The sequence below is a fragment of the Ascaphus truei genome, chromosome 9 (assembly GCF_040206685.1).
Source record: "Ascaphus truei isolate aAscTru1 chromosome 9, aAscTru1.hap1, whole genome shotgun sequence".
Lineage (NCBI taxonomy): Eukaryota > Metazoa > Chordata > Amphibia > Anura > Ascaphidae > Ascaphus > Ascaphus truei.
The window spans coordinates 29,955,083-29,970,835 of NC_134491.1; the positions used below are offsets into that span (position 1 = coordinate 29,955,083).

Below are 15,753 nucleotides of genomic sequence, written 5' to 3' on the forward strand. Positions count from 1 at the left end.
CATGTGTGTATATACGTGTGTGTGTACGTGTGTGTACGTGTGTGTACGTGTGTAGGGCAGGGAGGGTGGGGGCAAAGGGCAGGGAGGGTGGGGGCGAAGGGCAGGGAGGGTGGGGGCGAAGGGCATGGAGCGAAGGGCAGGGAGCGAAGGGCAGGGAGCGTGGGAGTGAAGGGCAGGGAGGGTGGGGGTGAAGGGTGGGGGTGAAGGGCGGGGGCGAAGAGCAGGGAGGGCGGGGGCGAAGGGCAGGGAGGGCGGGGGCGAAGGGCAGGGCCGGGGGGGGGTGAATGGCAGGGCCGGGGGGGGGGGGGGGTGAATGGCAGGGCCGGGGGGGGTGACGCGCCGGGCCGGGTGAAGGGCCAGGCCGGGGGGGTGAAGCGCCGGGCCGGGTGGGGTGAAGCGCCGGGCCGGGTGGGGTGAAACGCCGGGCCGGGGTGAAAGATGCCTTCCCGTGCGGTTACTTACCTCGCACCGGGCCGCGCTCCTCCTCCTCCTCGGATTCCTCGGCGGTCTCCGTTCCCCCCGGCGATGCGGAGCTGAGATGCTCAGGTCAGGAGGTGGTGTAGGCCGCGGCCCGTACAGCTCCCGACTGAGAGAGCGGGAGCAGCGCGCGCGGGGATGGTGAGCTGGGGGCGCGGCCTCTAGGCCTGAAGGTGAGAGCGGCGACAGCGTGCTCCGGGGGGGGGGGGGGGGGGAGCGCACCGGGAGAGCGGGTGAGCACCGGGAGAGGGGGGGTTCCATTATTGCGGGCCAGCGGCCGGGGGGGGGGGGGGGGGGTCAAGGCCGGGCAGCCGTTGAGGAGAGAGAGAGAGAGAGAGAGAGAGAGAGAGAGAGAGAGAGAGAGAGAGAGAGAGAGAGAGAGAGAGAGAGAGAGAGAGAGAGAGAGAGAGGTGTGTGTTGTGCTGCTGTATGTGTAGCAGCAGTTTTTGTGTGTGTAGAGCTGATGTCTGTGTGTATAGAGCTACTGTGTGTGTATAGAGCTCCAGTGTGTGTGTGTCAGTGTCAGCAGCAGTGTTTATGGGTGTAGCATGTGTGTGTAGCAGCAGAGTTTGTGTGTGTGTCAGCCGTTAAGGAGGGTAGAGAGAGAGTGTGTGTGTGTGTGTTTGGCCCGCCCGTCACTCCGCCTCAGGCCTATGAGAGGTGTGCCTCCACCTCAGGCCAATGAGAGGTGTGCGGGGGCGGCCCAAGGGACCAATGAGATTTCCCCTAGGGACACCGGACATCCAGGCAGGCAGGCAGGCAGGCATACAGTGCTTTCACTAATATAGTATAAGATATCTTTAACTTGGATTTTCTTGGACAATGATTAATCATGAGCAACGGCCACGGTGTGTATTATGTTCTGAGATCTTGGCCAACGACAGTGCGACCAAAAAAACTCACGCGCCACTTGGTTACCAGAAACAAAGATAAAGATATTGCCTTTAAGCGATATGAAGAATCGCAGAAGTGCAAGTGTCATGAATAAATGTGACCGTATCGTCAAAGGCTCCGAGGGCATCTTATGAAATGTCAACTCATTGCAAGGACAATGAAGCCCTTTAATATTGATGAAACATTAGTACTTCCGACTGCAATAAAGATGTGCGAAGTTATGCATGGTGGCAAATATGCTGAAGACTTAAAAACAATACCGTTATCTCGTGACACAGAAAAGAGACTTATTATAGATTTGTCTAAGGACACTGAAACACAACTATTAATGCAAATTCAGCAGTGTTCTGTTTGCAATCCAACTGGATGAAAGCACTGATATTGTTAACATGGCACAACTAATCATATTTGTTTGATACTGTTATGAAGGTGAAATGTTGTTCTGCAAATCACTTGAACACACTACAGGAGAAGATATCTTCAATGTTTTTGAAGAATTTTTTTAAGGCCAATGATCTGCTCTGGCATAATTCTGTTGGTGTGTACAGATGGTGCGGCTGCAATGATGGGACATAAGAAGGGTTTCAGAGCAAAGGTGCCGAACATTGCATCTCATGTGAAATTCTTAACAACACAATAAAAATAGTGAATTTTATTAAAGGTCGACCTTTACAGAGCAGGTTATTTTCCATTTTCTGTAATGAAATGGGCTCACAATATGACAGCCTCCTTTTGCATACAGAAGTTAGATGATTATCACGGAGAAAGATTCTTCGCTGAGTCTCTGAGCTCAAGGATGAATTCCAATTTTACCTTTCAGATCACAACCAAACCTTGACTGCAAAATTCTGCAACGACAGATGGCTTCAAATTTTGTTACCTCAGTGATATTTTTGAAAAATGAATGACCTGAATTCATCTCTACAAGGAAAAAAGAGTAATATCTTAACAATGGTGATAATGTCAGTTTTTTTTTTTACAAAAGCTCACACTGTGAAAGGATAAATATGAAACAGGATCTTGCAAAATGTATCAATGCCTCAGCAAATTTATCGAAGCCTCTAATGCTAATCGAAGTCAGATAGATTCTGTTATAAAAACACACCTTGAAAATCTCCGCCTGTATCTCTGAGAGGTTTCGGGACTTACAAAGAGGGGAGCTTGACTGGATTCGGAATCCTTTTGACACTGATGTAGGAAGCACCCACCTACCAATTGCTGATCAAGAAAGTTGATAGTTATCAAACGACCCCACATAAAAAATGGATTTCCAAGCGAAAAGCCTTAAGTTTTTGGGCCACCACGAAGAAAGAATATCCAGATATTTCTGCTAAGGCTATTGATGTGCTCTTGCCTTTTCCTTCAACTTACCTGTGTGAAGCTACTTTCTCCAAATCAACTACTTTAAAAAGCAAAATTCGTTCCCGTCTGGATGTGGAACCAGAGCTCAGAGTAGCAGTCTCTGAGGACCAGGATGGATGTCCTTACTGCTGGGTCTCAAGCTCATCCATCTCATTAAAGCAGCAATACTACATTGCCCTCCTTTTTTTGACTACTTGTTATTTTAATGTTTATAAAAATGTTGAAATGTGTAAGTTTTTAGACGTATTTATATTTACATTGTATACCGGTTAATAAAGGCTTTTTTTTTCATGTGATTTTGATTACATCAGACAGGGGGAACTGAGAAATTTCATGGATGAAAAGGGGGGCTTGGCATAAAAAGTTTGCTCTCCCCTGCTCCACTGTATGTCTAACCGGAATTCACGGCAAAAGCAAACCTGGATCCGGGGCCGCTCTGGTCAACCAGCTTCACGGGGGACCATTAAGAAGCAAGACTCCTGAAGGAGACTGGTTCTATTATACAACGCAGGTTGGGGGCAAACTGGCAGCATTTCTGAACCGCTGTGTCCAAACAGACTCCTGGCTTCAGAAGATTATAGTCCAGGGATCTTCCTTCGCGTCCCTGGAAATGCCAGGTGTTCACTTCAAGGAATCGGACAACTCAAATGATCCAGAGAAGAACCTGGCCTTATAACAAGCAGGTCCCAATCTGTTAACCAATATGCCAATTCAACAAGTTCTATCTTCTCAGAGGTGCAAGGGTTTTTATTCACACCTGTTTCTAGCACAGAAAGAATCAGGAGGATTGAGAGCAATTGTGAATCTAAAACAAATCAATGCCTTTCTCAACATCCGATACTTCAAGATGGAGCCCTTGAGGGCAGTCCTTCCTGTGATGGAAAGTGGAGCATTCTAGCTTCTATAGAGTTAAATGATACTTTTCTCCATATTCCAATAAAAGAATTGCACTGTCAGTTTCTGAGATTCTGTCTAAACGGCCGTCGCTACCAATTTTTTTTTTAATTCTAGACTGACCTCAGCATCCAGAACCTTCACAAAGGTCATGGTGTTTGCAGCATTATTGAGACACATACATTTTTGTAGTTCCATAGATGACTGGCTAATCAATGCCCTGTCAGAGCAAGTTGCCAGGCATCATGTGCACATAGTATCTTCGTAGACCATGGTTGGATCATCAATCTAAAGAAAAGCAGGATTGCACCAGCTCTGATCCTTCTCCATTTTGTAAGTGTTCTTATTCAACAAAAGAAAAATCTGGTATCACTCCTGACCTCCAAGATCCACAAGATTACGAAGGAGGTCCGATTTTGTTCAGGAGCATCGTAAGACCAAGGGCTCAATTCATGCACATGATGGCACTTCTAAATTATTCAGTCAGTGCCTGGGTCCACACTTCACCTGAGTCCACTTCAGATATTTCCTCAGTTGTGGGAGAAGCCTAAATCTAACTCCAGGTGTTAGGCTACCGTTGTTACAAAGCTCAGTCTACAATGATGGACCTCAGTCAGGAAATTGCACAAGGGCAAGTCTTTTTACCTCCGGTCTGGACAGTATTGAACACAGACGCAAGCCTCTCGGGTTGGGGCGCAGTTTGTCAAGATCAGACGATTCAAGGACTTGGTAACGTCGGGAAAGATGTCTGCAAATCAGTTTTTTGGAAGTTTGAGCGATTTATTTTATGCCATTCAAAGTCTTCAGGCCTTATTGAGGGGTTCCCCTTTAAGGATCCCATCCGACAAGGTCACTGCAGTAGCATATATAAACAGACAAGGGATCAAGGAGTCCAAGAGTTCTTTCTGAAGACTCCAGAACCCTGCACTCAGTGGAGAAAGATTCCATGCATCTCCGCAGCCTTAATTTCAAGAGTCAAACAATCGGTTTGTTTGACAATGAGGTCAACCACAGGGTGACTGTCATGGCATCAGCTGTCAACAAGAAAGTTCAGGTGTGTGTCAAGATGGCATGACCCAAAAGCCATAGCCATGGATGTTTTCTTGATCACTCGGGATTTCCATCTGTTACTTTTTCCCCCCCATTCCCTCAGCTTCAACAAGTAATGAACAAAATCAAGAGACAGGGCTCATGTTCTCCTAATAGCCCGTATATTGGCCCAGAAACACATGGTTTGTGTACTTCAAGAACTTGTCAGTACAGGATCCATGGGTTCTTCCGATGGTCCCCGCATTGACTCGGGGTCCTCTTTGCTTCCCCAATCTTAAATTGCTCAAATTGATGGTGTGGAACTTGAGGGTGTCATTAAGGGCACATGGTTTCTCCAATGAAGTAATATCGACACCTTTGCATTCCAGAAAGTTAGTAACTTCTAGAATCTGTTATCGCATATGGAAGACAATTATACTTTTGTGTAAATTACGAAAGATAGACCCCTTGCAGCTATAAGTCCCTAATATACTGGACTTTTTTCAGCAAAGATTCCAAAAGGGTTTAAATCTAGATTCTTGTAGGGCCCAAGTATCCACATTAGGTGCATTCTACTGTATCATTGCCTTAGATCCGACGGTCTCTAAATATATTTAAGTAGTGTGTAGGTTTAAGCATACTTTTAGGATACCGTTCCTTCATAGGATCTGAACCGTGTGCTACAGCAACTCTTCTTTCTTGTTTGGAGCAATTCTTGAGCTCCATATGAGATTACATTCAATTTAAAGTCGTTTTCCCAACTGCTACTACTACAGCACGTAGGGTTGGAGAGCTTCAGGCTTCATCATGTCGCAAACAATTTTTTCAGATATATAAGGGGATAAGTGTGTTAAGGACTGTCGCATCATTTCAGTATTGGGAAAACTAGGTTATTTGTCCTTTTATGATGGACCCAGAAAAGGGTCATGCAGCCTCCGTAGCTTCCATATCTAGATGGGTTAGAGCAGCTATATTTGAGGCATATAGAATAGCAGGAGAAAATCCTCCTGTAGGACTAAAGGCCCACTACTCCAGGACCGTCTCCACTTCATGGGCAGAAAAAGCTCAGGCCTCTGCCCATACATTTTCTAAAGCTACAACCTGGTCTTTACACATTTGTTCAGCATTACCATCTGGATGTTCCCTCATCAGCGGATGCCAAATTTGGTAGAAGGAATGTGTTAAGAAGTACTCCAAACAGTCTAGGAATTGCTCTGGCACATCCCATTAGTATTTCGCTGCCATAGAGGACGTAGAAGAAAAGAGGAAATTTACCTTCTTAGATTTGTTTCTTAAAAGCCTCTATGGCAGCGCATGTCCCCCTCCGGTAGCGCACATCCCTCCCTAGAGTCTTCTTATGTTTGGCATATTATGTTTTGTGCTTCCTTTTTAAGAGCTGTGACAGAAGTTACCTGACCGTAGGTGGATAACACCCCCTCATATAGTGGTAACAGGAAGTTTGTCCCACTGTGAGGAGGAGGAGCTATAGCATTAGTATTTGACTGCCATAGATGGTACAGTCTATGTACATGGTACATAGACTTGAAGGTAAATGTCCTCTTTTTTTCCATAGTTTTGTAATGTCAACTTCCTTACAGAATTGTTTCCTAAAAATTGTACTTTCTTTTCTAATCTCTTTAGAGTGACACTAATGATAAACTGGAGTGTCCATTTCATGACTTAATCCTGCATCACTCACTTCAGTTTTCCTCCTTATCCCTCTAAGTGTTCTCCATTCACCACTACTCACATTACTCAATCAATTTCTAATTTGTTTAAGCGCTTGGGTCGATTTTGATACTATATCTTTTGAAATGGACCTTAATGAAATCTTGATGGTCCTTGATCTACTCATCTTGAAGAATAAATCTTTCAGATTTGATTTACATGACCCCACTCAAAGACCATGCTTTTTAGTTTTTTTTTTTAACTTGTTTTGGTTTAAACCACATGGATACATTGCATGAAAAAGGACATTAGTATCTTTGTTGTTAATAATAATATAAATAATAATAATATTATATAGAACTGTTTTTAGGAGACATTTTTCATTTTCTTTATAGAAAGTAAATGGTCCAAAAAATCTTAACTGATTTAAATATCCAGAGTTTACACTTTTTCGCTCTCTGATAATGATTTTATGTCTTCGTACCAAAATGCTGTTACATATGTATAAATAACTAGACCATTTACTGACTGTTCAACTTTAAATATTGAGCAAAGATTTATTTATTTATAAAATATTTTACCAGGAAGTAATACATTGAGAGTTACCTCTCGTTTTTTGAAGTATGTCCTGGTGTTGTCACAGACTATTCGTCCCTGGAAATTGAGAGAACTTTAAAACTGATCAGAATACCGTTTCCAGTATCCAATCACTAATCTGAAACTATTTAGAGCAGATATGTTACCATCAGTAATGATGGTCCTTTTGTTTGATCATGTATTTGTTTTGTTACCTACGATTGTAGCTCAGTCTTTTCATGTCTGTAACCGAACATAGCGAAAGGTTAGTGAGCCTCCCTTAAGCAGCTGGATATTAAAGTTTGCTTTAAATAGACAATATAAGACTTGTGTGTCTGAAAGAGAGGAATTTGAGACTTTTATTTTAGTCTAACTTTAAAAACTTTGCAAGTTTTAATTTTATTATCTTATAGCAGGTAGAGCATTTCATTTCTGCTCTTCTTTATGGACTTTCATCTAGATTGCCCAAGTTACATTAATATCGAGACTGTGATGTCTGTATATCATGAAATATTTTTCCGGTTGTATTCTAGAAAAAGGAAACCATAGTTACATTTTCCCACTCACTTCACTTTTTTGCAATATGCAGCAGAGCATCTTTCATGGAGCACAAAAGATCAGTTCTAAAGAGATGCCTTTTGTTTCGCTTTAGTGCCTTCCTACAAATGTGATCTGTGTCATTGGCTTAGATGGCATCACAACATGTAACAGATTTGTTAATAGGTTTACATGGCAATGCCTTAATGCTGTATGAGAGTATTGCAATTTTGGTGGCCAATGACATGGGTCACATGTGTATGACACTTCTTGTCTCTGCAGGGGATACAGATGCTGCAAAGACCTCAGATGATATCAGTCTAAGCCTTGGCCAGAGCTATAGTTTGTGCAAAGAAGGAAGTGAAGACCAAGGTAAAAAAAAGTCATGTTTCTATGCCTGGTGCATTGGCTTCTGTTGATTTTTAAAAGCGTTGTTTTACGCTCTAGTCCAGAATTTCACCATATCAAGGGATTTAAGTAGCTAACAGAAGATTAATACAAATTCATAATTGCATCTTTAAAGAAAAGGAAGTAATTAGAGGGTCAATACAGTGTGTTGATCATTTAGACAATGCTTATACATATACAGTGGTGGGAAAGTTTGTGAACCCCTAGGATTGTCACATATTTCAAACCTAAAATGATGTTAAATCTTAATTCAAGTCCTAATAATAAAGATAACCTGATCAAACAAATGACACAAAACCATGATACTTTTTGAACATTTATTTATCCACAAATGATTCAACATTGAATGTCCTTGTGTGAAGAAGTATGTGACCCTTGAGATTCAGTACCTGGTGGAGCCCCCTTAAGCAACAATGACGTCAACTAAGCATTTCCTGTAACTGCCGGTCAGTTTCACATCGGTTTTGAGGAATATTGGCCCATTCCTCCTTACAGAACTGCTTCAACTGGGTGATATTTGAGAGCTTCCTTGCAGGAATAGCTCGCTTCAGGTCCTGTCACAACATTTCCATGTGGTTTCGGTCCGGATTGTGAGTAGGACATTTTAAAACGCAAAATGTCTTTTTCTGCCACCACTCTTTATCTGAATGTATGTTTAGGATCATTATCTTACTGCACGACACACATTTGCTTCAGCTTATGGACAAATGGCTTGACATTCCCCTGTAGAATCTTCTGATACAATTCAGAATTCATGGTTGTGTCAATAATGGCAAACCGTCCCGGTCCTGAGGCAGCAAAACAGTCCCAAATCACACTCCTACCATGCTTGACAGTTGGAATGAGGTTCTTCGAGTTTTTTGGTTTTCTGGTTTTCGCCAAACATAATGTTTCTCACTGAAGCAAAAGCGTTCCACCTTTGACTTGTCTGTCCAGAGAACATTGTTCCAAAAGTCTTGTGGATCATCTGTGTTCTTTGGCGAACTTCAGATGGGCAGTAATGTTCGTTTTAGAAAGCAGTGGTTTCCTCCTTCCATGAACACTATTCTTGTTCAGTCTTTTTATGATAGTTGTCATGAACACTCACATTGGCCGAGACTTCCTGGATGATTTGCCGGTTTGTTCTTTGAGAGATTTCGGTAGGGTGGACTGCTCCTGGGTAGAGTGACTGTGGTCTTGAACTTTCTCCATTTGTAGTCTATCTGACAGTGGTTTGGTAGTGTCCCAAATCGTTAGAAATGGTTTTGTAACCCTTTCTAGACTGATGAGCATCAATAACTGCTTTTCTGAGGTCCTGAAAGATTTATTTTGATCGTGGCATGACGTGTTTCCACACACCTGTATGGTGATGACCACACTCCCAAATTTTCGGATCTTTATATAGGGTCGGGCCTCCCAAACTCGCCCCTGAAGATCTACATAATTATTTAAAACCTTATTCTAGTTATCCCCTTTAGTTTAGCTGCAAAACTAGGTTTCACTTTTGCACATATCCTGACTTTTTTAATTACTCATGGTTTGTCTAATTCATCATTTTGTTTCAAAATACATGGAATTGGTTAATATAAACTTTTGGATATTTAAGAAAAGACTGGTTTGGATCATGGAAAAACTATGGCATTTCCGCAATTATCATTGGGGTTCACAAACCTTTTCTTGCCACTGTATATAGATCAATATGATCATAAATTTTTTCTAACTCCTATTTAGATTTAAAAAAAAATATCTTTTGATTTGAAGAATTGACTGGACGAGTAGCAACTGTCCTTCAAATTTGAATTTGAAATGAGCTCTGTGAAGCCCTTTTAAAGAAGCAATCCAAGCAGCGTTTAAAAAAAAAATGTTTTAACATAGGATTGAAGCAGGTCTCCGGAGCTGAACCCCATTAATTTCAGCTCGGGGAACCCCCTGCTTCCCAAGATAATTACCTCCGTAGTGGGTGCTGGTAGCAGCTCCGGCTGGGGTTCATGTAATTGTGGCTTCAACTCTTCCACGTCCTGTGGTCCAATAAGAAGCAGTGATGTCATCCTACCACTACGAAGGTAAGTATCTTGGGAAGCAGGGAGTCCCGCAGCTGAAATTAATGGGGTTCAGCTACAGAAAATCCCTGCTTCAATCTTATGTAAAAACATTAATAATAATAAACGCTGGGCTTGGATTGCCTGTAACGCAGATTACATCCTTCTTTTTTCCCTGACTGTTTGAATTTATTTTAATTTTAAGGGCTGCAAAGTATGCATTGCGTTCACATGGAAACTCCAGCTGCTTGTGCACACTTTCTCCACTCGGCAGATCAGTGCTGTTTTCCATGCAGATTAGAAGGGATCTCATCAGAGAAAATGTCTTGTCATTATCTTCAATAATTATTTTTGAGATCTACTAAGTGAGAAGTCCAGGGTGGAGGGGGGAGGGGAGGGTAATTTAAAATGAAATGGTATAATATATCAGTGTACCAGGGGAAAAAAAAAAAGTTGAAAACAGATATTGGATATTGTGGGGAAACATGCAGGGGGGACTGCCAGTTTAACATTTTGATCACAACAGGCTCACTATATTAGCATGGCTAAATAGCATAGCTATTTATCGTTAATAGATGTGTATAGTTTAATAATAAAATGGCACTTGCTCATCTGCTAATATTTCAAGTATAAATGCTCAATGTTCATGTATATTAACCTAATGAGGTCTGCTGGAGACCTTAGAGTTAGTTGCAGGGTGGAATATTTGCCCACAGAACATCAAAAGCATTGCATTACTCACACAAGCTTCAAGACAAAGTAGCAATTAAACATATTTATGCATCCCTTGCTGATCTATGGCAGCAGATTAATACTAAACAATATGTTTTTCTTTGTTGCGAACAGTTGTATGATAACTTTTGTTTGATTTCTAGTAGTGTTGGAGAAATTGGTCTCCTGGGTCAGTCAAGGTTTTTAATTTGGTAAATCCCAGGTATAAGAAATAAAGCTGGATGTTTTTCTTTCATTTTAGGAGTGCGTGAAAAGGTAAAGAGTAATGAATGAAAACAATAATGTGCGGCCATTAGTGTAGCACAATAGCATGGATGTGCGTGTCTTCTGTGTGTTTGTCAGACATGTATTGGAGCAGACTGTCCTAGAAAGTAGCTGTGTAATGTAATCTTTCATTCTGTTTTTAAAGCCTAGGTATTATCTGATTGCTGTTGTAAACAGGATAAATCAAAGGGATGGTCTACATTAGTTAATTATATTTAAATATACGTCTTGTAGCATTTACCCTATGGTGCAAATCAACAATTGTATATTAAGTGATCATATAAGTGCCAACTGCATTCTTCACTTGGCCTCAATTTAGGCTTTTACAGCATACTCTTGCATGCATAGTTATAATGTAGAATGTCAATTCAGTTATGTTGTACAGTAAACTACTCATTGGGTAATCATTTTGATTTCAAGCCTAAAGATCTTCTGGGGCAATGACTTGTACATGAGACATCGATATCTTTATGAATACATTCAGTTTAACATCTGCATGTAGTGTGCTATACAATTCATATACAAAGTCTAAAGATTTTCACTTAAATTATCCTTTAGATTTGTTTTTCCTTTAGCACTATAGATTAGCTGAATTGCATTGGTATTTTTGAGTTCAGGAAAGTATTCAGCATTTTGCCTACTAAATATTCAACATTTGTTTAACAGATTTGACTGCAGATCAGAAGCTTTTTCGTCTGGTTTCCAATGACTCCTTTGTCTCCATTCAGCCTTCATTATCCTCCGGAGGCAAGGACATAATTAGAGACTTTAGTGACAAGGTATCTGTCCCGACACACAGTCACCATCACCACGTGGATCTGTCTCTGTCCAATGCCTGTGACACAGAAATGGCCTCACTTGTTCCATTGCATTCGCATTCGTACAGGAAAGACCATAGACCAAGAGGTGTCCCGAGGACTTCTAGTTCTGCTGTTGCTTTTCCAGACACTTCCCTTAGTGACTTTCCACTTTATCAACAAAGGCGCGGGCTGGATCCTGTTAGTGAACTTGAAGCTTCCAAACCACATTCTGGGTCCAAAGATTCTCTAGTAGATAATGCTTGTGCTTCAGGGATTTTTCAGTTAGACTGTCTCAAAAGCAAAGGAGCCCAGCAGCTTTCAAGAAATGGTAGCGCTAAACACATGAAGTCTGATAAAAGCATGGACAGCTTGCGAAGCCTCAGCACTAGGAGCAGTGGATCCACAGAAAGTTACTGTAGTGGAACAGATCGGGACACAAACAGCACCATTAGCAGCTACAAAAGCGAACAGACTAGTTCAACCCATGTGGAAAGTATTTTATCAGAACATGAGGAGGGGACAGCTGCATCTGCAAAGAGAGGACATTGTAGTGACCCAGAGGATGAGCGTAGCTCAGCTACTGATAAAAGGACTAGTAGTGTAAGGACTGCTTTAGAAAGAAGTACTGCTCAGGAAGCCAAGGATGCCAACACATCTGATGATGTTCAGAGTCCAAGGGGTCTTAGCTCGTCCGCATCAGAAGAAGCGAATAAGAACCCTCATGCAAATGAGTTAACTGCTCAAGCTGACTGGCTACCTGGGAAACTCTCAGAGAATATAGATGAGCCTGGTGACAAGCCAGTGATTTTAGTAGATTTAAGATCCTTTAAAGAAACGGGTATCAAACAGCGGGATAGCGATGTGCGACCCAAATCATCCAGTTTAATACACCGGACATCCTCAGCCCATAAATCATGCAGGAGGCGGACAGGTAAAAAACGAGCCAGCAGTTTTGATGCAAGTAGACACAAAGAATATGTTTCTTTTCAAGGCATAGCTGATACCAAACCTCACAGTGCTGGTTTTTGTCACGATGAAGACTCTAGCGACCAAAGCGACTTGAGCAGGACCTCAAGCGTGCAGTCGGCCCACCGTTTCAGCAGCGATAGCTCTTCCAGCACTACTTCCCATTCATGTCAGTCTCCTGAGGCCAGATACAGTGCCCTGAGGACAAAATATCACATCAAAGAAAGAGGCACAGGTTCACATCGAGCCCACTTAAGTTGTGAAGGAACTAGCAAAAAGCGTTCCACCCGCAGGACTTCCAGTGCAAGTGGGACTAAGAGTCGTGCCCGAGTACTAAGTCTGGACAGTGGCACTGTAGTTAGTTTTAGTGATGTTAACAGACTGGCAGCTCCAGAAAGTATCAAACCATTAACCACTTCAAAATCAGATCTAGAGGCCAAAGAGGGGGAGGTACTAGATCAGCTGTCTCTGTTAGGTCGGGCTTCACAGTTAGAGTCCGTAACGCGTTCAAGAAATAGTTTGCCCAGTCAGGTTACGTTTCAAGATGCGGAAGAGCGAGAAGCAGCTGTTGGAGGTAAGAAGCAAACCATTAACCACATGTATATTTTGTTCGTCTGTCTCCAGTTCATTTCTAAGATTGTAGCTGGGTGCATTGCCATTGCGTTCTATAATTTAAATGTTTTCTTGATGCTTCATTTTAAGATTATGGGCAATTTGAATTGCCGTTTCAAGCATCCTTAATTATTTAAATGTAAGAGCATTGGTTTCTCAAATCATTAGAAGTTTGTGTTTATTTACAACTGTATTTGTAACGTGTCTTGTAACATCTCTGTTTCACGATTAACCTGCCAAGTATTGTAAATAACTCCGTGTTTTCTACAGTTCAAATCATATGTATTATACGCAGCTGAATGTGTTGCAGGTTCTTCCAGCAAGAAACAAGTTCATTTAAAATGCATACATTTGAAATATGTCAAGGATGTACAGTATGATGGGCAGAAATTGTGCTTAGGATGTCCTACAGTCGTAGAATGGTTACGTTTTCCCTGTTCTCTTCTGCCTGTTAGTAGAGTTGTACATAGGATTGCAGATTGCTGCCATGGGAATTGCTCTCAATGAATAATTCTAATCAGAAGGTTTTGTTACCATGGGGAGGTGCAAAAAGGGGTGTTCTTTTTAGATTTATATATGGTTATATGGCACCAACATAATATATAAGCTGTCAAGTTTGCTGGCAGTTTTGAAAGCATTACAGTCATGTTCATATAGTCTTTGGTCGCATGAATTAGCTGTGTGGTTTCCCTGGAGTTTGCCAAGCATAAGCTCATAATTCTCGTCACTTGTATTTTCATTTATTTTTATGTACTGTACTAAAATGATGCTGGTTTTGACTCCTTAAAGGAGCAATTTATACGCTTTATTAAAATTTAGTTTTATGTTTTTTTTAAAGTTTGAAGCAAAGGGTCTCCTGAGCTGAACCCCATTAATTTCAGCTCCGGGATCCCGACCCCCTTTTTCCCCGAGATACAGACCTCCAAAGGGTATGCCGGTTTCTCCTGTAAGTTTAAAGATCCTGCGTCATGCGGACCAATAGGAAGCCCAACATAATGACGCCACAGCTTCCTATTGGCCTGCTGGGTGCGTACATTTTCAACATCCGCCATTACATGAAGAGGATACAGGCACCCCCTTTGGAGGCAAGTGTCTACAGAAGCAAGGAGTCCCCAGAGCTGAACATAATGGGATTCAGTTCTAAATAAAATGGCCAACCTGGATTGCAGCTGTAAGAATGCACATATATATCAGATTTTTCCTCACATACTATTTGCGTAGAACAAACCTTTACCGTAATGTATTTAGGTTTTACATTTGCTTCATCTTTCAGATAAGCAGCTTAATTGCTTCGCTGATGGGTACCAGCATCACAATGAGCGCTCCAAGCAGCAAAGTAGTTAAACTTCTTGCATGAGAAGATAGTTAAGAACATAAAATCCTAATGGACATCTTTACCAAACTAATATGTATGTTAACCCCATCAGTGCAAAGATGACTTCAACGTTGCAATGCATTGCAGTGTTGTGGGTTACAATTATCTTATGCAATTAGACGTACATGTTCTGTTAGTAGTTACCTGCTTTTTTCATTCTTACAAATGATATCTCGGTTATGTAAACCAGGATAGTCCCGTTTACATAGGTTATTGTAACCCTGGACATATGTTAACTTTTTTTTATCGTTTCACAATGGTAGAGTGAACTGCACGCAACCTTGTTGGGGGCCATTATACTTGGATATACCTTATTGGCCAAAATGCTTGTGGTTGTGTATTTTTAAGACTAAATTGAACCACTTTCCAGCTGCTGGACTTAAGACCTCCTAGCCCAAGGGTCGGCAACCTGTGGCTCCCGAGTCGCATGCGGCTCTTTCCACTCCTCCTTGTGGCGCTCTGCAGGTTGCTGACCCCCAGCTGCTAACTCTCCTGTACTGTCCCACGCTGGGCTCTCATGCCGGTGCCGACATCACAGAGCCCAGCGTTGAACAGTACAGGAGAGAGGCAGGCAAGCAGCTGGGGAGACGTTGGGTCCGGGGGCAACAAGACGCCCGGCCAGCGCCCTACCGCCAGGATAGTGAGGGAGAGAGGCAGCAGCTGGAGGTCAGCAACCTGCAGAGAGCTGCCCCCTCCCCTGCAGCCACTGGCAGGACAGTGAGGGAGAGAGACCCAATGTAAGTGTGTGTCTGTATATATTGTATATACACCCATACACACACAGCGCAAATGTATGTAGTAGCCACACAAATTAGTCAATTTTATTAAAAAAACAGGGCAAGCAAGTTCCCTGAATCAATGATATTTTATGGAGATAAAAAACAATCGTAAGAAACAATGTATAAAAAAAAAATGTTGCCAATCCTGATCTGTATTGCAGCGAGGAGGATAGATAATGAGGGACACAGTTAGGTGAAGGCTGCTGTATTATTGGAGAAGTGACAAATGAAAGTTCCAAATGTGAACAGTCTAAGGCAGCGGTGTGCAAACTGAGGGACGGGAGAATTTTCTGTGGGGGGGAGGGGAAATTTGGGCGGGTACAGATGTCCCGGGTTCCCCCCCAAGGTATTTCAATTAAGTG

At 42.2% G+C, this 15,753-nt stretch overlaps 1 protein-coding gene across 6 annotated transcripts in view; it reads left to right on the forward strand.

The window, feature by feature from the left end:
- Positions 1 to 15,753, forward strand: part of PCNX1 (pecanex 1) — a 127,915-nt gene that overhangs the window by 43,352 nt on the left and 68,810 nt on the right. For 5 of the 6 annotated variants that reach the window (XM_075614209.1, XM_075614210.1, XM_075614211.1 and 2 more), the window contains exons 5-6: positions 7,720 to 7,809; positions 11,526 to 13,199. In XM_075614209.1, coding sequence (XP_075470324.1) covers positions 7,720 to 7,809; positions 11,526 to 13,199 — 1,764 coding nt within the window. The remainder of the gene's footprint in view (positions 1 to 7,719; positions 7,810 to 11,525; positions 13,200 to 15,753) is intronic. The other variant, XM_075614212.1, reaches the window with a different exon arrangement.